This window comes from Diceros bicornis, chromosome 25 (assembly GCF_020826845.1).
Source record: "Diceros bicornis minor isolate mBicDic1 chromosome 25, mDicBic1.mat.cur, whole genome shotgun sequence".
NCBI lineage: Eukaryota > Metazoa > Chordata > Mammalia > Perissodactyla > Rhinocerotidae > Diceros > Diceros bicornis.
In genome coordinates, this window is record NC_080764.1 from 14186107 (window position 1) to 14207510 (window position 21404).

The 21404-nt window shown below is 57.9% G+C and overlaps 1 protein-coding gene across 1 annotated transcript; it reads right to left on the minus strand.

Annotated features, from left to right (window-relative positions):
• Positions 1-1402: 1402 nt before the first annotated feature.
• Positions 1403-21204, minus strand: MCM5 (minichromosome maintenance complex component 5). The gene is made up of 17 exons (XM_058568463.1): positions 21150-21204; positions 20749-20923; positions 19165-19291; positions 18955-19083; positions 16439-16611; positions 14299-14454; positions 12205-12371; positions 11523-11694; positions 10415-10526; positions 8969-9112; positions 8571-8636; positions 8145-8321; positions 7423-7535; positions 5657-5785; positions 4705-4847; positions 2685-2812; positions 1403-1755 (listed from the first exon to the last, which is right to left on the minus strand). Exons 2-17 carry the CDS (start codon positions 20913-20915, stop codon positions 1654-1656), a joined length of 2205 nt encoding a protein of 734 aa, XP_058424446.1. The 5' UTR covers positions 20916-20923; positions 21150-21204; the 3' UTR covers positions 1403-1653.
• Positions 21205-21404: the final 200 nt, after the last annotated feature.

Genomic DNA, 21404 nt, shown 5'->3' on the forward strand with positions numbered 1-21404 from the left:
GTGGCCCGGGGTTCACAGGTCTGGATCCCCGGCGTCAACCTACACACCACTTGTCAAGCCATGCTGTAGCAGGCGTCCCACATATAAAGTAGAGGAAGATGGGCACGGATGTTAGCCCAGGGCCAATCTTCCTCACCAAAAAAAGGAAAAAAAAATTAAAAATAGAATTACCTTATGACCCAGCAATCCCACTTCTGGGTATTTATCCAAAGAAAACAAAAACACTACCGCAAAAAGATATAGGCACCACAATATTCGTTACAGCATTATTTACAATAGCCAAGACATGGAAACAACCTAAGCGTCCACCGATAGATAAACGGATAAAGAAAATGTGGCACATGTATATATATACACAATGGAATATTATTCAGCCGTAAAATAGAAGGAAATCCTGCCATTTACAACACGAATGGACCTTGGGGGTATTATGCTAAATGAAATAAGTCAGAGAAAGACAAATACTGTATGATCTCACTTGTATGTGGAACTTAAAAAAAACACCAAACTCACATATACTGAGAACAGGCTGGTGGTGCCAGAGGTGGGGGCAGGGGAGGGGCAAAGGGGGTCAAAAAGTACAAACTTCCTGTAAAGTCAGTCATGGGGATGTAACAGATAGCACAGTGACTACAGTTAACAAGACTATTGGATATTTGAAAGTTGCTAACAGAGTAGACCTTAAAAGTTCTCGTGACAAGAAAAAAAATGTGTAACCATGCATGGTGATGGATGTCAACCAGACACAACATAAAAAGGCAAAATAAATTATGGCACACCCAAAAACACCCTCAGACCCAGAAGTCGAGTGCCTCACGCAAGGCCACACAGCTTGTGGGCAGTGGGCCGGGAGTGCACCTGTTCACAGAGTTCCAGCACCTCTGCCCAGACCCACTTTGCTCAAAAGCTGGTGGGATTCCAGGTTCCCAAATACCAGATCCCATCAGTGTCACCACCCTGCCTGGTCCTTCCTGGGCACTTCAGCGAGTGGCTCATTGATCCTAAACACAATCCTGCCAAGCAGGCATGGTGTCAGCCCCGTCTACAGATTGGGAAACTGAGGCACAGAAAGGTTTGGTGAGTGCAGCCAGTCTGATACAAAACCTGCCCACCCACCCAGCTGCAGAGTGACAGCTGAGGTGGGTCAAACATACACACTTTATAGAACCTTCTGAACACCGGATCGCAGGGAATTCTCACTGCCAGGGAGAAACTGGCTGTGTATTCCCACTGGCCAGCTCAAGAACCCGGAGCATGAAGGTAGTGCCTTGTCCAAGAGCCCAGGGGCAGGTGCAGGTCAGCAACCCAGTCAGTCTGGTCCAAAGCTGTCCCTTCCCAGCACCCGGCCCGCCGTGAGGGCAGGATGGGGGGACAGGCCACCCAGCGCAGAAGCCCACAGACATCCAAACACGCCGCATTTTATTATTTCAGTAAACTCCAGGAGCACGTTCCCGGGACCTGCGGCAGGGCAGACGCCCAGGGGCGGGGAGGCAGGCAGGGCACCTCCTTCCTCCGGGGCGGGGGACGCCTCCGTCCAGGGGCAGCGAGGAGAGCGAGGGAAGTCTGAGAGATAGCAGTGGGGACGCAGAGCTGACGCGACCTTCCTGCTGGGGGATGCGGCAGGAGTGGGGGCGAGGCCGGCTGGCTGGGGGCTCACTTGAGGCGGTAGAGGACCTTGCGCTGCAGGCGGTGCTGGATCTCGCCCCGGCGCAGCATGAGCTGCAAGACCTTGTGGATGGCGTGCTCCGGGTATTTCTGCGGACACGAGGCTGGATGCAGGAGCCTGCCTCCCGAGGGGACCCAGAACACCCCACTCCAAGGCCACGGTTTATGAAAGGCCTTCCCAGCCGTCTCCTCTCATCATAAGGGCTCAGGCTTCCTGAGCGCCTCCTCCGTGCCTGGCCCTGTTCAAAGCCTTCACGTACATTAACTCATTCCATCCCCCAACAACCCAATGCAGCTGGTACTGTGATCGTCCCTATTTTACAGGGGAGAAAACTGAGGCACAGAGAGGCTAACTCACTTGCTCAAGGTCACACAGCAATTAAGTGGTAGAGCTGGGACTTCGATTGAGCCCATCTGACTAGAACCCAAACTCTTGACATCCCTAAACCTCTCTACGCCTCAGTCTGCTCACCTACAGAATGGGCATGGTACCACCTAAGCATAGATCTGCTCTAAGGACCAAAATGAAATGATGTACATGAAAGGGAGCTGACACCAGAAACTGGGATTGTTCCTGTGATTTTAAAGACGATTAAGTTCCCCACAGCATCTAGAAGGCCCCACCTCCTCTCTAAGGGGTCAAGAGCAGCATCCCCAGTGAGCTGGCTGCTCACCCTGCTGGCTCTGGCCCCCCCCCACCCCACAAAAGCCAGGCACTGGGGGGAAGGGATAGATGGGAAGGGCTGGGGGGAGCCTGGGTGTGGTTCCACCAGAACCCCAGCCACCTGTCCTCTCCCCTGATGAGACAGAAAAGATACCCCTGCCCCAGACTGAAGCAGCCCCAAGGGGAGGAATGATGGGGGAACAGGTCCAGGTCAAGGACCAGCTGCCTCTCCCCACCCCTGGCCTGTCTGCTGAGCAAACGAACACCAGTACTGATGGGTGGAAACCAGGCCGTGGGCAGCCGGCGGGAGACCCTTGCACCCTACCCTACCCTCCCGTCCCAGGGGAAGGCCCACCTGCTTGGTGAAGTCCTGGATGATGCTGTGCTCCGACACCTGGGAGCCAATGGCGAAGCGGCGCTTGAGCTGCTTCTCGATGCGGCTCAGCATCTCCTGGTCCTCCTGGCTGGTGAAACCCTCCACCCCTGTGGGCACGAGAGGGAGACGTGTGGGGACGGGTGCCAGGGGTCTCAGTGCCCACAGGGGAGGGCTGGAGAGGTGGGGGCCTCTGACCCAAGAGGAGCGGCAGGAGCCAGGCCGAGAAGAGAAAACCAGAGGAAGAAAGAGCGTGGAGGGCCAGCGAGGGCCCGGCTGAGAAGACGACTAACAGAGACCCGAAGTCAGGGGACAAGGCGAACGGGTAGGAGGGATGCTCCAGGCAGAGGGAACGGCAGGTGCAAAGGCAGGAGGTGTGACCATGGCTGACTCATTCAAAACCCAGGGACATGGCCAGAGTGGTCCCCGGGGCCAGGTCCTGTGTCCCCTGGAGGCCACGGCCCAGGCTGTGCTTTGATTCTGCTGAGCAGAGCAGCCACCGGAGGGCTGAGGAGGAACGTGAGCTGACCTCTGTGAGAAAGGTGGTAACACGTGGTCCCCGTCCAGCTGGACAGGCAGCAGGGACAATTCCTAGAAGAGCAGAGCTCAGATGGAGAGTGGGAGGGGACCCACTTGTGACCCAGGAGGGAGGGCAGGCCGCCCTGGAGACCACCTCTGTGAGTTGCCCCAAGCAGCCTGGGCAAGCAGGAGCTCATGGCTTCACCTACTGCTGAGGACGGGTCTCCCTGCCCACCAAGGCCTGCAGAGTCAGAGGCCTTGGTGTCTCAGCTAAGGAGAGGGTGGGGCCACCGCCAGGGAAGCCACTGAGGGGACTTCAAGGCTCCAGGTTGTAGTAAGGAGTCTGTAAGGCAAACTCCTACACAGCCTGCAAGGCCCAACTCACATTTCACTGCCCCAAATCGCACCTGTCCTCTGTGCCCTCAGCATCCCAGAGAGCCCTCCATTAGCAAATGTCTCGTGTGACAGAAAGCCCCTCCAGGGCAGAGACTGTCTTCCAAGGCTGGGGGAGCAGGCCCTGCCCACCTCCCTTGGCTCCAGACACACTGGCCCCTGGTGGTTCTGGAACCCGCCAAGCCTGCCCCCTCCTCGGGGTCTTGGCACCCAGCCTTCCCTCCACCTAAGGTGCTCTTCCCCAGGGGGCCACATTTCCTCATCTCACGCCAGTCCCTGCTCAATGTCGCCTCTGCAGAGGGGCCGTCCCCGACCACCCGATGGGGATGCATCCTCCCCTTCTCCAACGCGCCTGGCCTGCGAGTCCTGCCCTCTGCACTGCCCACGACCCGCACCTGACCTGGCTGCTCCTTTGCTGTCTGTCTCTCTGTCTAGAATGAACGCCCTGAGGCAGGGACTGAAGATCTGTTTATTCCTATACTCCCAACACACAGAACAGTGGCTAGCAAATACAAAGCACTTATGAGATATCTGCTGAGTGAAGGAAGGAATTTATCCCAGGAGAGCCTGGCACACAATCAGTGCTCCGGAAAAGTCTGCCATAAGGCTGAGCCTGAAGCAGGCTGCACGACTCACAGTGGCCTCGGGGTGGGGACCTGCCTTCTAGCTAAGTGACCTGGGCACACGAAGTCCTCTGTGAGCGTCACTTTCCTCCTCTAGACGAGGAGGACCAGGCGTCCAGCCAGGCTTCCAGGGGCCGCTGTAAGGACAACGAGGGAAGAGCTCTGGCAGCACTCAGAACGGCTCCAAGCCCCACAGGCAGGCGTGCAGAGCATCATTCTTAACCGAGGATAACATTACTGTTCACAGTGAACCGGGTCAGGAGGCCTGTGTTCAAGCGTCTGGAGAGAAGGCGCTTCTTCCCTTCTCGGAGGAAAACGGCTGGGGGAGGACATGGGGCGAGACGCTGATCGCCAGGAGGAAGCTCAGAGATGCTCAGCAAATGCAGGGAAGCAGCAACGCACACTCCAGGCTTCCACGCCCCACCCGGCCCACGGAGCTCCGGGCCTGTGTCCCCGCGCCTGCTCACCTGACAGGGTGCCGGACAGGGCGGCGTCCAGCGTGGACACCTGGAAGAGCCTCAGAGCCTCCTCCACGTCCGCCTCGGTGGCGAAGGGCTGCAGCTTCATCTTGCTGAGGGCCTCGGCGATGCGCACGATGGCCTCCAGCTGCCTGGGTGGGAACAACAGGACGCCGGGGCGGCCTCAGCCCATCGTCCCTCCCCTGCCCACCAGAGCATCAGAGAGGTGCCTGTCCAGGGCAGTAGGACTACAGAGGAGACAGCTGGTTGTGCCCACAACTCATCTGCTTTTCCTCCTTAGTAACGGAACCGCAATTTCTATTCCAGTACATGGTGCCTAGCTAAAAGACATTTCCCAGCCTCTCTTGCATCTAGGTGTGTCTGTGTGGCTAAAGTGTAGCCAATAAGATAATCATAAGTCCAAACGTGTGGGAATTTCAGGAAGTGTCCTTAAAAGGTGGACTCTTCTTTTCCTTTCTCATCTGCCGCCTGGAATGCGGAGGTGATGGCTGAAGTTCCAGCAGCCATATTGGACTATGAGGATAAGGGTGAGCCTGAAGGAGCCCAGGTTGCTGATGACTGAGGAACCATCACACCAGTCCTGGACCAGCTACCCTCATAGGTTTTTACAGAAGAGAGATAAACTTCCCATTTACTTAAGCTACTTTATTTGGGTTTTCCATTATACACAGCCAATCTAACTAATCCTAACTAATCTGTGCTGGAGACAGGATTCAACCCAAGTAGGTCCCAGCTCCTAACCACCATACTCTATCGCATAAACTCACAAAAATGAGGAGTTAACAGCTAAGGAAACTGAGGCCCAGAGAAGGAAAACAAATTTCCCTGCAGTCACACAGGGGCTACAGACAGGGACCCAGGTCTCTTAGTTCCCAGGCCTGGAGCCCTCCCTCACCCTCAGGTTTTCCCGCCATGGGCGCGTGGGCCCTGCCCCGCTCACCGCACAGTAATGGGGATACTGGAGCGACGGTCGCTGTCCCTCTCGTGCTGGCGGGCCCCACTCCGCATGATGATGTACCGGTTCTTTAGCTTCTCCGCAGCCTCTGCCGACAGCCGGGGGCCACACTTCCTGCAGGATTGGGGAGCAGCCGCCGTGAGGCCAGGAAGGAATCCTGGGGCACCCACCCCGGCCCCCGGCCCTCTGCCAGCCTGCAGACACGCGCCTTCCCACCACCCCACAGCTGCCTGCTCACCCGGGCTGGGACGCGCCATTCAAAAGAGATTTAAGTGAGATCTGGGCTATGGGCAGGTGCCACAGAGATCAACACCGGGAGAGAAAACAAGCGCCTCTGTCAGCAAACAGGTGGAGGAGAGGCAGCCCCCAGGCAGGGCTGAAAGTCACCCCTCCTCACTGTCGGATGCCTGTGGCGTCCTGCCACGAGGCAGGCACTGCCTGTACACAGCACGTAACAACGGCACCACCACCCGGCCTAGGGCCCACTGGACACGGCTCCCAGTGGTCCTCCACCCCAACACACCTGAGGACGTGGTGCACGATGACGCCCACAGGAGGCTCAGCGAGGACTACTATCCAGGGGCAGGGGAGCACAGCAGACTGTCCGGGAGGGAGGGGGCCGCAGGGACATCTAAGCAGGATCTACCCCCATCCTGTCCCCTCCCCCCAGCCAACTGACAGTCACTGATTCAGGGGGAGCCTTAGGTCACCTAACCCAGTCCCATCCTGAGGCCAGAGGAAGGGAGGAGGCCCCCCAAGGCCACCAGGGGTCTGGCGTCCAGGGGTACTAGAATCCAGGGCTCTCGGACTCATACCCGAGGGCCCGAGCCTCTGAGGACAGGGCCACAGAGAGCTCAGGACCCGGAGGAAGACCCAGGAAGCCCTTGGCACTCCATGCCCAGCACCCCAGCGGAGGTGGCGAGTCAGGGACCCGAACGACTGCAGGCTCCACCCACCATGGGGCGGGGGGTTGGGGGGTGGGCCTCAAACAAGGAGGAGGCAGGGGAGCCAGGATCTGGACCCAGGAACCTGGCCCAGAGCCTGTGCTTTTAGCCACTGCGCCAAGATCCTTGACGGGCATCTCCGCTGTTTCCTGCTGGAGCTAAAACCCGAGGGCGGAGGACCTCGGACAAGATACTTAACCTTCCTCCGCCTCAACTTCCCCATCTGTAAAGTGGAGCAATAACACACCGACCTTGCAGGTTTTAGGGAGGGCTAAAGTTCATTTACACATAAAACACTCAGAGTAACGCCTGGCACGGGCTAAGTACTGTCATCGGCAACCTTTGAGAATAACAGTAATTAAAGTCACAGCTGCCGTGCACTGAGTGTTCACTGGTGCAGAGCTGTGCACTTACTCATCACCTCGTCAGCCTGTGCAAGCCTCACAAAACCCTAGGAAACATCAACCTGAGGAAGGCAAAGCTCAGAGGGCAACAGACCTGCCCAAGGCCACACAGCGGGGGTGGGCGTTACCCAGAGCCCGTGTCCACACTGCCCTGCCTCCCTGCACATCATTCGAGGGGTCTTCAAGACCATCTGCAGCCTACACCCTCATTTTGAAAATAAGGAAATGGAGGCCGAGAGCCACTGAGTGATCTGTGCAAGGTCAGAAAGGAACAGAGCTAAAACCCTAAGAAGGGCCTCATCTCAGACGTCCCTGTGTGAGGAGCAGGCCCGGGGGATGGGTTCTCTCCCACCCCAGGGGAGCCAGAAAATACACCGCCGAGAGGCCTGTGTCAGGGACTCACGCTCGGCAGTAGGCAATGAACTTCTTCAACTTGGCCAGGTCGATCTCGCCCTCCACAGCCTGGGTCTGCGTCAGCGCACTCACGTGCAAAGTGATGACGTGTTTGGCCAGCATCTGGGGGGCAGAGGGGACACCGGGTCAGCCCGCAGGCCCTCCTGAGCCTGGGTCCCAACACAGAACTTAAGCAGGCAGGGAGGGAAGAGCTGGTAGGCCTAGAACTAATGGAAAAGAGGAGCCCCCTCTTTCCTTGCGGGCTGTTGGCTGGCAAGACAAAGTCCCAGAGCTGCCAGGGCCTTCTCTGCCACCACAGGGGAGTGGCTGCCTGAGAACAGGCCTCCACAGGAGGCAAGGCAGCGCACAGAGACAGTGGGAGCCCTGCCGACACTGACGCGCAGATCCAGTGGGCCTCCGACTCTGGGCCTGTCCCTTACATAAGCCAGGGCTTCTCCTACTTGCTACCAAGGTCCACTCCCTGTTTCATATACAAGGACTGGGGCCCAGGGAGAGCGCGGTTTACCCCAATCGCACAGCACATCTCACGGGAGGAGCCTCCAGACCCCAGTTCAGGGCTCTCTGTAGACCACAACCACCGCCTCCTCGGCTGCCCACTTACGGGCTGGACCTGATGGTCAGGACCTCAGGCCAAGCCCCTTGTTCGCCCTCCCCCAGAAGGGTGGACCTGCCTGGAGCCCGGCCCTATACACCCTGCGGACCCCAACACACCACATCCCTCTCCTCGTTGTGCTCGTCCTTGACGATGAAGATCATGTCGAAGCGGGACAAGATGGTGGGCATGAAGTCGATGTTGTCCTCCCCCTTCGTCTCATCCCAGCGGCCGAACACCGAGTTGGCAGCAGCCAGGACGGAGCAGCGGGAGTTGAGGGTGGTGGTGATCCCAGCCTGAGGAGGAGTAAGGGGAGGAGGTGACACAGAACCCAAGGACACGTGTGTGTGTCTCTCTCACTCACACGCACACACACAGTTCTGGGCCTGCTGCTGCTGCTGCCAGCAGAGGCCTGAGCAAACAGGACTCAGTGCCAGCCACTGACAGCAGCCTGAGGATGAGGCCCTACCCGCCCCCCCAGCGCCCTGAGCGTGGCGGGGCCAGCCTGGACCGAAGCTGTGGGCTCGCCAGGGAGGGCCGCTCACCTTGGCGATAGAGATGGTCTGCTGCTCCATGGCCTCGTGGATTGCCACACGGTCATCTTCTCGCATCTCCACGGGGGAGAGAAACGTCCATCAGACCCAGATGAAGTGGGGCGAGCAGCTACAGTTCCCCAGACCCCACTCCATGCCAGGCCAATGGCAGGAACTGGGTCACCTCTCATCATGGTGACAACTATGTGGGCTTGGCTCTTCTCTCCGAACTCTCTGGATGTGGAAACTGAGGCCGGGAGAGATTAATCTACTTCCCCAAGTCACCCTGTAGTTACAGGCCTGGGGACTCAACACAGGTCTCCCGGTCAGAGGTGGTCTCTGCTGTCCCAGCACAGAAGGCCCCATCCCACCCCCACCACCACCAGGAGCCACCTACCACTCAGCCTCACCTTGTCAAACTCGTCGATGCAGACGACGCCACCATCGGCCAGGACCATGGCCCCGCCCTCCATGATGAAGTTCCGGGACGAGGGTTCTCTCATCACCGAGGCTGTCAGGCCGGCTGCACTGCTGCCCTTCCCAGACGTGTACACCTGGGGGAGGGCACGGGAGGTGTCAGGACCAACACAGCTCCAGCTCCAGGTGCCAGCCCCAGCAAGTCCAGGGGCCCAGAGAGCTGGGGCTCGCCCAAGGTCACACAGCAAAGCTGGCTGCAGAGCACAGAACAGCTCTCAGGGCTCCTCCCTCCAGACAGGGAGGCCGCCCCAGCCCAGCCTAGAGGTTCTCCCCCGGGGGACATTCCCATGCATCGCTCACCTGAGCCCACGAGAGCCCCAGGAAGCAGCCCCTAGGGGCCCGGCTCACAGAGGAGCCACCTGAGGCCCAGAGGAGCGACATACTGCCAGGCGGCCTGCGGGCTGGGACGACGCCTGACTCCCAGGAAAAGGCTCCCCACCCGAGTCCCCCTTCATCTTTGTACAGACCTGCCTGCCACGTGCTGCCACTGAGCCCTGGACCTGTGGCTACTCCAGAGATGTGCTGAAGTGTAAATTACACATGGATTTCAAATTTGGAGCTAAAAAGAATGTGAAGTATCTAGTATTTTTCTATATCAAGCTACATATTGAAATATTTCAGATATATTGGGTTAAACAAATATTTAGGTGAAATATTTCACCTTTTACAACTTCAATGTGCCTACTAGAAATTTCTAAACTACACACGTGGCTCACATGGGTAGTTCACATGTATTTCTAGTGGACGGCAGTGGCACAGAACACTTGGCACATTTCCTATCTGTCCAGAGCCCACCTCGCCCTGCTCTGATGCCCCAGACCCATTCATCACTGCAGAGGACCCAGCTTATGGACACGTGACTTCAAATCCCCGAGCTGCACTTACCAGCCGTGGGACCTCAGGCAAGACCCTTAGCTATCCTGTACCCGTTTCCCCATCCATAACACCAGCCCACAGTACCCCCCCGCACAGAGCTGAGGTGAGCGCGAAACAAGGGACTGCATGTAAAGAATTCACGTGGGGCCTGGCCGTCAGCTCAGCTGTGACTGTTGTCAATGTTATGACTTGGAGGATGGATAAACTGAGGCTCAAGATTAGGTAGGTGACCTGCTCAAGGTCCACAGCCAACTACTGGCCAGCTGAGACCCAACCCCATCCTGCCCCTGAGTCCAGTGCTCCGCCCGCCATCCCAAACCCACACACACCCGTCAGCGCCCTTCCTCCTCTCCTCCTGGGCCCCCGACCACAGCCCAGAGGGATGAGGAGGAGACATTGGGTGAGCCTGCCCACTGAGGGGTCCTAGGGACCCAGCGGCCCTGCCCTGCAGCCTTCCACCCCACTGGTGCAGCCAAGGAGAGCAGCCCGTCCCGGGCACTCACCCCAATGGGAGAACACTTCTCCACAAACTTCAGCAGCTGGGACTTGGCCGTCCCCGGGTCCCCCAGCATCAGCAGGTTGATGTCTCCTCGGCGAGTGAGTCCGTCGGGGAGCCTGGGGGAGGACAGGCAGGCAGTTAAGGCGAGGATACACCGAGGGCTTGGACACAGCCTGGTCACATGCGGGCTGGCCGTCAGCCCCCGACCAATCACAACTCTCAGAGCATGGGGGAAGGCAGAGGCTCTGCTGACCCACATTCACAGCCAGCTGTCCCCTCGCCTCGCCCGTGCTAAGGGTGGGGGATACAGCGTCCCAGGGAGGGGAGGGTCAGAGGAAATGGCACTTAGGCCGGGCTGGGGCACACAGTAAGATCTGATGAACATCCCTCGCAGCCGGAAGGAAGGAAAGAGGGGGAGCCACCAGCAGGCTGTGCACGGTACAGTGGAACAGGCACCACGGGGCAGGCTCCTGGCCCCACCACACGCGCCTGTGAGCAAGTCCCTTTAGCTCTCAGCACCTCAGTTTCCTCAGCTATAAAATGGGCTTGATCGTAACTTCCTCAAAGGGTTAATTTGAGGACTGACTGGGTTTCAGACAAATGAAAGCACTTAGCGGAAGGCCCAGCACACGGTAAGAACTCAGTAAAGAGTAGCTGCTAGTAATATTATTTTCCATGCCTCTATTATTTTATTGTTTCAAAAGGACACGTGACATCCTCTGAGTGTTAGATTTTCACCTATCTTACTCACGTGGGAACTTGGATTCAGAGAGGTGGTATCTCTCACCCAAGGTCACAGAGTAAATAAGGAGCACAGCAGAGATTTAATGGCAGTCTCCGAGCCCAGAGCTGCCCCCACTGCACTTGCCAGGTCCCCCACGTCACCCCCCCAGCCAGGGTCAGGGGACCTCTCTGAAAAGAGAGCACGGATTAGCCACCAGCCAGCCAGCTGACAGCAAGCCCGGGAGCTGGGAAAGGTGCCTGGGAGTAGCAGGCAGGGCGGAGGGTCCTGAGAAAATGAAAAGAATATTCAAGTCCCTATCCTCAGGAGCCACCTTCCCGTGGGCCAAGTCACCCGTCCCTCCCAGGCCCAGGGGGCCCTGGATCCCCACCTCTTTCGGGAACCCCCAAAGAGCAGGCAGGCGATGGCCTTCTTCATGTCTGTGCCCCCGAAGATGGAGGGGGCGATGCTCTTGGAGATGACCTCGTAGACATTGGGGAGCGTGGCCAGGCGCCGGAACTCCTCCTCCTCCTGCGGGGTCACAGCCCCAGCAAAGCTGCGACCTGGGGGGGCGGGGGAGATGCGTGAGCGCTGTGAGGGAGCACTTGCTCCAGCACCGCCCGGCCTGATCACCACTCAGGCCTCCCAGGGGGCGGGGCCCTCAGAGCTGGGATGGCACAGGCGTCAGTCTGGGCAAACACAGAGACCCAGTGTCCCCCCCAGGAGCGCCCTGTGTGTTCTGGGCCCAGAGAGTGAGGGGAAGAGCAGTGGGGGGGGGGGGGGGGGTCCGAGGAGCCAGAGGGCCAGATCGTGGAGGCCCTCGGGGACCACAGGGAAGTGCCCATCTTGCCAAGCAGGGTGGAGCACCTGTCGGCCGAGGAGTGACGTGGTGTCTTTGGCTACAACAGCACCGCTCACCCTGGCTGCTGTTCGGAAGACGGCATGTAGGATCAAGGGTGGAGATGGCGAGACCAGAGAGGAGGCCCGACAGTAATCCAGGGGAGGGAGGACCGGGGCGCGGCCCAGCACGCAGCACAGCCTTCTGGCCAGGCCAGGCCCCAAAGCCAACTCACCAGAGCCGTCCGTGTCCACCTGGATGCCTAGGACACGGATGTAGGAGCTCCGAATGCCCACGCCCACCCTATCGCGGCCCCTACTGGAAGGCAGGCCGAACTTCTTGATGGAGTAGATGCCCATGATGGTGACCCTGTTCCCGGGGACGACCTTGTCACACAGGTACCTGAGAGGACGGGAGGAGAAAAGAAGGTGAGCGCCTGGCGGGGACAGCACGCCCCTGACTCCGCCCACCTCGTCACACTCTCGTCCACCTTAGCATTCTTACCAGAGGCCTCCAACATGAGCCTGCTCCAGACTCCCCACGCCCACAGGCCCAGAGGACGGGTCCCTCGCCCTCATCACAACCCGCCCCACGTTTGCTGGCTCAGCTGCTCGGAGCTGATGGTCCTCAGTCTTGGTGTGGGCCCGACCCTTCCGCTGCCATCACGAGCTTATTTGTTCTGCTGGCCAGGATTGCAGGGCTGGGCCACCCCAGCCCTTCAGAAGCCCCACGTCCATCTTTTTTTTTTTAAGAAGTTGGATATCTCTCATTTGAGGATGTTTTTTTTCTTTTTTGAGGAAGATTGGCCCTGAGCTAACATCTGTTGCCAATCTTCCTCCTTTTTTTCCTCCCCAAAGTCCCAGTAGATAGTGGTATATCGTAGTTGTAGGTCTTTCTAGTTCTTCTATGTAGGACGCCGCCTCAGCATGGCTTGATAAGCAGTGAGTAGGTCTGCACCCAGAATCCGAAACGGTGAAGCCCGGGCCACCAAAGCGGAACGTGCGAACTTAACCGCTATGCCATCGGGCCAGCCTCACCCCCAACTCCATCTCATCTACTGCCATCTCAGGGAAGCCTTCCTCCACGTGTCCTCCCAGCTTCCTTGCAAGGGCCACTCCCCATTTATGCCTCTTCATGGCTCCATGAGCTCAGCCAAGTCATTTTGCCACTGGACTTTCATTTCTTCTTCCGAAAAATAAGTTGTTGAAACAAGGAAGTCTCCAAGTCCCTCCAGCCAGAGCCACTGCGGCGTGGAGGGGACACTGGGGCGTGTATCTGTACTTTGCCACTTAGAAGCTGTGTGACCTCAAAGAAGTCACTGCACCTCTTTGAGCCAGGGGGGTAGATAAAGTGATCGGACCTGCCTCGATTTTTGTGGGGTCAGGTGAGGTAACAGACACAAAAGTGCTTTATACACCACAAAGAGTCACATCCCATAAAGGATCCATAAAGGATCCCATCACTGTCACTGTCAATATCCTCTCTTGTCAGTATCCATCCTCTGTGACTCCTCTCTTCCCTCACCCCACTTCCTAAGCTTGCGGATCACAGACTTCTTGGATAATCTAACATATACTGAATACTGAGTTTATATTAAGGAACTGTGCTGAAGACCTGACAGGCATCTTCCCATTTAAACCTCACAACAAGAGAGTAAGGACTGTCTTTATCCCCATTTTACTGATAAGAAACCGAGGCTCGGAGACTCATGTAACTTGCTCAAGAATCTGACTTCTACATATTCTACTGCCACCAATGAAGCTATGGAAACCTGTGCATCCCTTCCCCAGAGAAATTTACATGCACAGAACACCTGCATGCAATGTGAGGGTGTGCAGGCCCAGGTTAAGAACCCAGGTCAGCATCTCCAAGCCCAGGTCACTGCAAGGGGACCAGGCCCCAGTCCAGCACCCTCTCCCCCTTTCCAACCGCTCAGTAAAATCCAAGGAAGAATCTTAACAGGAAGCCCGGGGCAGGGTTAGGGGCAAGGCGGGGTGTCAGGCCGGGAAGAGGCTCTCCCAGCTGTGGGTTATCTAGCTGTGCACCTCAGGCCTCCCAGTTCCGAGAGGGCTGGAGAGATTCTCCCAGGAAAAGCACAGGCTCAAAGCCCAGCCCCGCCCCCCTCACTGAGTCAGAGACACATCCTCACCTGCAAAACAGGGGCTGACGTGCTCTGCACGTTATGGAAGTCGAGATGGGAGCAAGTGTTCTGTAACCAGCCCCCCTCTCCTCCCCACGCCCCACGCCGGATGGTCCATACCCAGCCGGGGCTGAGGGACACAGCCAGGGACACTGCCCTTGTGGACGCCCACCTCCGGCCCGCCCTCACCTGTCGCAGTAGAGCTGCATGTGCCTGGGCATCTCGCCGTGGGGCACCGCGTCCGGCAGCTCCTGTAGCTTCAGGGTCTGGAAGTCCACGCACTTGCACTTGTCGGGCATGATGAAGTAGGGGTCCAGCGGGCACTTGGGGCGCCCAGCCTGATCCCTGTAGGGAAAGGAGAAAGGGTCACCAGAGAACACAAAGCCTGGGCAATCCATCCCAGGAGTCAGCGACAAGACATGGCCAGCACAAGTCCAGGGTCTCCAGGATCAGCCACGGAGAGGCCCTAAGAGGATGGCGGCCCTGTGGGGGACCGGGCACCGGATTAGGACTGGGAGACCTGCTCTGGGCCTGGTTCTTCCGTGAACTTGCTGGGACTTGCTCTAAGTCATTATTCAACTATGATAGCAAAGCACCCGCTACGTGCAGAGGATGCAGCAGTGAACCAAAGTCCTGCTCTCACGGAGCTCAAGTTCTTGTCAGGGGGACTGAAAAAGCAAACCAGCAAATAACTACATCACAGGGCCGGCCCCGTGGCTTAGTGGTTAAGTGCGCATGCTCTGCTGCTAGCGGCCTCGGTTCAGTTCAAATCCCAGGCGCCCACCGACACACTGCTTCTCCAGACATGCTGAGGCCGCGTCCCACATACAGCAACTAGAAGAATGTGCAGCTACGACATACAACTATCTACTGGGGCTTTGAGGGGAAAAATAAGTAAACAAAATTATTAAATAACTACATCACAGAGTGATAGGCAGTACGCCACGCTATACAGCAGGCAGGTAAAAGAAAGAGGGTGACTGGGTACGTGCACCAAGTATAAGATGGAGAGTCAGGGCCAGCACCTCCGTGAGGTGACACATGAGGAGAAAGCTGACGGAAGGAGTGAGGCCACCAACTGTGGAGCTGGAGGAAAGAATGTTCGGGGCCGAGGAAATGGCAAGTTCAAAGGCCCTGTGACTGCAGACTGCTCAGTGTATCCAGGAACAGGAGGGAGACAGTAAGGCTCAGCCTAGAGGGAGCCGGGAGCAGACCGTGGAGGGCCGTGCAGGCCGGGACAGCACTTGACTTGGGGTGAGGTGGAAACAACTGGATCAGTTGCAGCGTAAAGGGTCACCTGGCTGCTGGGTGGAGCACAGACTGGGGGACGAGGGTGGACGGGGGATCAGGTGTCTGCACCATTCCAGGTGAGTGATGACACCAGCATGGAGCAAAGCAGATGTGCCAAAGGTGAGAAGAACCAGTCTGATTCTCTGCATACAAACTTAAAGGCAGAGCCAAAGGGATGCAAGAGGGAAAGAAACACTATGAGACCAAGGATTTGGGCCCCAACACCTGAAAAGACGGCATTTCCATTTATAGTGGGGGGCGGGGGCTGGAGGAGTGGGGTTGTGGGCCGCAGAAGGGCAGAGCTGGGGATGGGACGGAATCAGTTCAGTGTGGGACGTGTTCAAATCTGTGATGCCCATCACACACCCTCATGCGGGTGTCTGGCAGGCAGCTGGATGTGAGTCTGGAGCTCAGCAGAAATCCACATCTGAGTGTCCCCTGCACGTGGACGGCATTACAGCCTGAGGTCACGGAGGGAGTGAGTGCAGAAAACAGAAGTGTGGCTGAGCGCCAGGGCGCTGCGAGCTGAGCTCAGGAAGCCAAGGAGGAACCAGCAGGAGGCCAAGAAAGAGCAGCCGGGGGGCGGGCGGGGGCCTTTAGATCGGGGCGACAGTCCTTTTCTTTAAGGGGCCAGATAGTATTTTCAGTTTTGAGGGCCCAGTTTGTAGCTCCAAGGCAGTCACAGGCAATACGTAAATGACGGAGCACGGCCGTGTTCCTGGGCCCTCCGGATCCGGCCCAGCAAGCCAGTTGGCTTTAGGAGATTCCAGATAGACTCAGTCCCCCGAACCACTTCTCCCTCTCAACCCTGGGTTCCCCAAACAGGTCATCCGGGTGCCCTGGTGGGGGCAGGACTCCCCAGCGGAGAGGCACAGCACGCCAGGTCACAGCCCAGGGCCTCAGCCCCGTGCCTCTCCCACTGGCACGCCCCAGCCCCAGCCGCTCCCGCTGCAGGAGGTGCCCGGTGCGCCCTCATCCTTCACGTCTCCACTCGGGTGTCACCTCCCGTGGTCCCTCAGGGCGCTCCAGGCCCACTCACGTGTTGCACTTCCTGGGCAGGGCGTAGCCCTCCAGGCCGGGGCGCATGGCGATGTTGGTGAGGGTGTTGCGGCAGGAGCGGCACTGGATGGAGATGCGGGTGGCCTTGGCACGGACCCCCGAGGCCGCGATGATGATGCCAGGGATCTTCACCAGGTGCGCCATCATGTCCGACTGTAACAGAGAGCCGGAGGGTGGCTGGTAAAGGAGCCTGGGACACCTGAGATTATGGGCGAAAATCTCTTTTTCTTTTAAAGCATCCTGAAGTATTTAGGGATAAAGTGGCATGTCTGTAATTTACTTTAAAATACTTTAGCAAAGAAAAAAAAAAAAGAGAAAGCAAAGAAGGCAAAATGTTAATAACCATTAAATCCTGGTGAAGGTATAGGGGATTTGTTACACGATTCTACTTTCAAGTGTGTAATTTTTTAAAATAAAAACCAAACAAGAAAAGTTCATCATCTTTTCTTCCCACTCCCAGCAGCTTTCCTGGGACAGACAGGCAGGCTGCAGGTTCATGCTGATGCCCCCTCAGAAGCCTGGGAGGCGGGGAGGGGGAGAAGGAAGGAGGCCAGCCCCCTCTCTGGTAAACAAAGCCGGAGCACAGGTGCCTGCCAACGCCCGGGGAGCACCAGAACTGCCGGGATAAGCACAGAGCATGCTTTCTGGAAAACAATCGACAAAGCTGCAGCATGCTGCACTCCAGAATTCCAGCTGTAGAGAGGCCAGGGGCTGCCTTACCCCCTCTAAGTCATCCCTGGTGAGTGATCGTTCCAGAAAGGGCTCCTCCTCTATTACAGGAAATCCACCACTCAAAGCAAGCTATTCATTGGGTTTTCTAATGCGTCTAAGAATACGAAGCTTGTTCCTGAGTGCTGCTGAAGCTTGTCTCGGATGAAACAGCTGCCCTGACACAAGTCCAATGTCATCTTCACAGACAAGCAAAACGTGTGACACTCAGTTTGGCTCTGAACATGGTCCCACAGCCCCTCCCTGGTGCAGGGAATAGAGAAATGAAGCCGACACACTCCACAGCCACCAGGGTCCACGGCTTCTGGAACAGACCTGCCATCATGCTAACCAAGGAAGGCTTCATGGGGCTGCGGGGACTGGAGGGGAGACGAGAGCATGGCCTCGTGGGTGCATTGCACGCTGGAGGAGGTGACATTAGCTGAATGGGTGACATTTGGGCACTACTGTCATGTTTGCAAGCACAGCCACATGCATCACTTCCTCTGATTCTCACAACAACCTAACAACAGAACAACCAATGTCACCATGATCACCTCATCCTCGCCGCTCTCCTGGCTTCCACTCTGCCTACTTGATAGATCCTCCTTCCACACAGCAGCCAGGGGGTCTTTTAAAAATGGAATCAGCCCATTGGCCTACTTAGACCTCCACTGGTTTCCCACTGTGCTTCAAACGAAATCCAAGCTCCCTTCCACAGCTGCAAAGGCCCCGGCCGTCTGGCCCCTCTACCTCTCCCTCCCTTCCTTCCGCCAACCCTCACTCCTTGGGGTCCGGCCACACTGGCTTCTTCCTGTTCCCTGAACCATGCCACTGTCCCCCAGTGCCTCTGCACCTGCGTCCCCTTGAGCCTGGAATGCTCCTCCCTCAGCCGTCACAGGGCTGGCTACGCATCCCTTACACTCGCTCCAACATCACTTTCCAGGAGAGGCCTTCTCCGACCACCCTTGGCCACTGTCACACTGCCCCCACTTTCTTTACTTTTCTTCATGACTCACGTCACCGTACCTGAAATCATCTCAATGTCCCGTGTCTGTTTCTCCCACCATAAGCTCCACGGGAACAAGGGCCCGTCTGTTTATAGTGAGGGTCTAGGCCCAGCTCCTGGCGCGTAGCAGCCACTCAGGAAGTATTTGTTGAATAAAAGGGATAACCTAGATGACAGACCGGCTCTGCCCACCTCCCCTGCTTCCTCATCACTCTGTAGCCACACTGGCTGTCCTGCAACGCGACCTCGAACATACCGTGCCCTCCTCACCTCTCAGGCTGTGCACTAGCTGTACCTGCCCCTCGACCTCCCTCGAATGCTCGCTCCCAGCTGTCTGCATGCTGCTCATCCTCATCCTCAGCTCTCCGCTCAGATGTCACCTCCTCGAAGACGCCTTCTCTATCTTTCCAGAGGGGCCCCCACACTTTCTCATCACCCTCTTGATTTCTTCCATCACACTGACAATCATCTGAAATTATCGTGAGTGACGGTGACGGGTTTACTCAGTCTCCCCCAGGGGACAGAAGCTCCGCGAGGACAGGAGCTTGTCCTCTAGTTCACCGTTGTTTCTCCAGGACCCAACTCACTGCCTTGCCCCAGGAGGGGCTCAGGAAACATGTGTCCAGTGAACTAATTTTACAGAGGAGGAAACAGGCTCAGAAAGGTCGAGTGAGCTGCTCGGGCTCACACAGCTGGCACCCAGGTCCACCTACCTCCGAAGGCCCTCCGCACCACGCAGCAGCCCCCTGACCCTCCGCCTGGCCTCTAGGCAGACCCACCTTCAGGCTACGAATGCTGGATGGGGTGGCGTCCGACTTGAGCATGACTTGGATGTCTTGGAGCACCTCCTCGCCAGTGGGCCGGGGCCGGGTCACCTCATCAGCCACCTCCTTGGCAGCTTCCTCCAGCTGGAGAGGAGGAAGGGGACACGCTGTTAGTGACCAGAGCAGGACCAGCCCTGAGGGGCTCAGGGATGGGGTCCCACTCACCAGCTGCAAGTGCTCAGCCGGCTGCTTGTACAAGTAGTCGGCCAGGTCCTCGTCGAAGCTGGCCAGGTCCTCCATCTCCACCTCGATCCAGTACTCCCCCAGATTGTAATGCCGCTTGAGTTCATCCCTGGAGGGGGCAGGTGGCAGGGTGGGGGCGGGGAAGGGTGCGGAGAAGAGGAAACCAACGCTGGCTGAGGTGCACCCGCACCCCAAATCTGCCCACACTGGGGCCGCCACTGCCCCACCACCCCTCTTCCCAAACACACATCGAATTCCAGGTGGTTCCGTTAGTTAACCCTGCAGAGGCTCCCCGCCGCTGACAGAGCCACCCTCCACAGAAAGCTCTGTGGAAGTGGTCCACCAGATAGTCGAGGGATGCTGCATGGCTCAGACAGGGTTCTGCGCACAGGTGAGCTTAGGAAACTCGCACTGCAAACCAGCGCTTTCACTGCAGGACTCGGAGGCTTTAACTCTCTCTTGGAGGTTAACAAGGCACACAGCTCAAACTCGGAGACTGAAGACAGCAGAGACCATGTCTGTCTTGTCAACCACCAGACTCTTTTCACAGAACATCGCATGGGACTACTGTCCCCAAAACACATTTGGGGACCACGACCTACGCAGAACCTGCTCCTCAGCCTCTCTCAGGCCTCATCCCCTTCACCTTATGTCCAGGAGCCCGGCCCGGAGAGCCCCTTGCTATCACAGGCCACCCCGTACCTCTGCCCGTGCACGCAACTGCTCCTATACGGAAAGCCTTCCACACCTGAACTATTCTCTCAGCTCAAGCATCACCTCAAATTTGGGCTCCATGGAAGCCTTCCCTAACTCCTTTTATATTTCTCCTTTGAGGTGACTATCACCTTGTAATTTATTTGCTGGTCTCCATGCCTCGCTCCTACTGATGTATGAGCTTCTTGAGGGCAAACAGAATGAATCTTTCACCTTTGTATCTCAGTGCCCAGCACGGTGCCTGGCACATAGGTGGTCCATGTCAGCTGGTGCGTGAGTAAACAGAGGCAGGAGTGGCTAAGCCCATTTTACTGATGAAGAAACTGAGGCCCAGAGAGACGGTCACTCGGAAGCCACTCAGCTAATAACTGGTCATGCCCAAGCCTGGACCTGCAAACTCATGTTCTCTGCACTTGAAGGGCCTACAAGGATTCGGCATGACGTCACAGGGTGCACAGTGTCCAACCTTGCCCAGCTCATTCAGTGCCTGGAACAGTGCCTGGCCTGGCCTGCAGCAGACGCTCAATCCACTGAAGTTACCAATGGCAAGGAATGAACGAGCAAAGTCGATCATAACTACCACCCACAGGTCGCACCCACAGTGAACCTGAGTTTACAAGGCATCACAGACACTACATGTGAGGACAGCACGAAGCAAATGAGCAGGAAGAAGACCTAGAGGAAGAACCAAAGGGCCCAAGTGGCTCTAGCGGCCCACTCAACAGGTGACTCACTGGCAAGTTAACACCGGGGATAAAATGGACACAACCATAGGCCAGTGGGGTGCGGGGCTCTGCTGAGCGCTCAGGCACTGCTGGGGGCGCACCTCTCCCGGCCCGCGCCAGCCCGCACCTGTATTTGAAGGTGAAGCCGGTGCGGTCGGTGCCCACCCGGTACTGCCGCAGGAACTCCTTGAAGCGCCTCTGCAGCTGCGACTTGCGGGCGTGCCCCTCGTCGGCCGCGGTGTCGCCCCCGAAGCTGTCGCTGTAGAAAATGCCGGGGTCGTCGAAGCCCGACATGACTGCACCTGGCGCGGGGACAGAGCGCTGGAGCGGGCCGGGCGGCGCGGCCTCGCCTCCGCTCGGACGCCGGGGTCCTCGGCTCCGGCGGCTGGGCGACCCCGGCTCCCCGCCGGACCCCACCCACGCCAGCTCTCCCAGGAGAAGCCCCGCCCGCCCCTACCGCGCCCCCACATGCAGAGCCTGTCGACCCCCGCGGGGCCGGCTCCGCGGCCCCCAGGCCCCCGGCCTCACCTCTCCCTTCCCGCACTCCGCGGCCCGGGACAAACCAGCACCCCACACTTCCCCGCCGACTTTCGCGGGAAAAGCGAGACCCCGCCTTCGCCCGCCGCGGCCGCTGCGCCCCCATTGGTTCGCCGGGGCCGCGCGGCCAGTGATTGGGCCGCTCTGAGCCCGCGAGCCCCGCCTCCCGGGCTGGCCGCTGAAGAGGATTGGCTGCGGGGCGCCTGACGTCAGTCCTGGCCCCCTTCCGGGCTCCATTTTGTGCGT

Excerpts from the sequence above, each read along its gene's own strand:
- MCM5 (XM_058568463.1), bottom strand. The coding sequence starts at position 20,915 with ATGTCGGGCTTCGACGACCCCGGCATTTTCTACAGCGACAGCTTCGGG. Across the intron at positions 19,084-19,164 it reads CGGCTGAGCACTTGCAGCTG|CTGGAGGAAGCTGCCAAGGA; the intron begins GTGAGTGGGACC and ends CCTCCTCTCCAG. Across the intron at positions 9,113-10,414 it reads AGAAGTGTTCTCCCATTGGG|GTGTACACGTCTGGGAAGGG; the intron begins GTGAGTGCCCGG and ends GCCCTCCCCCAG.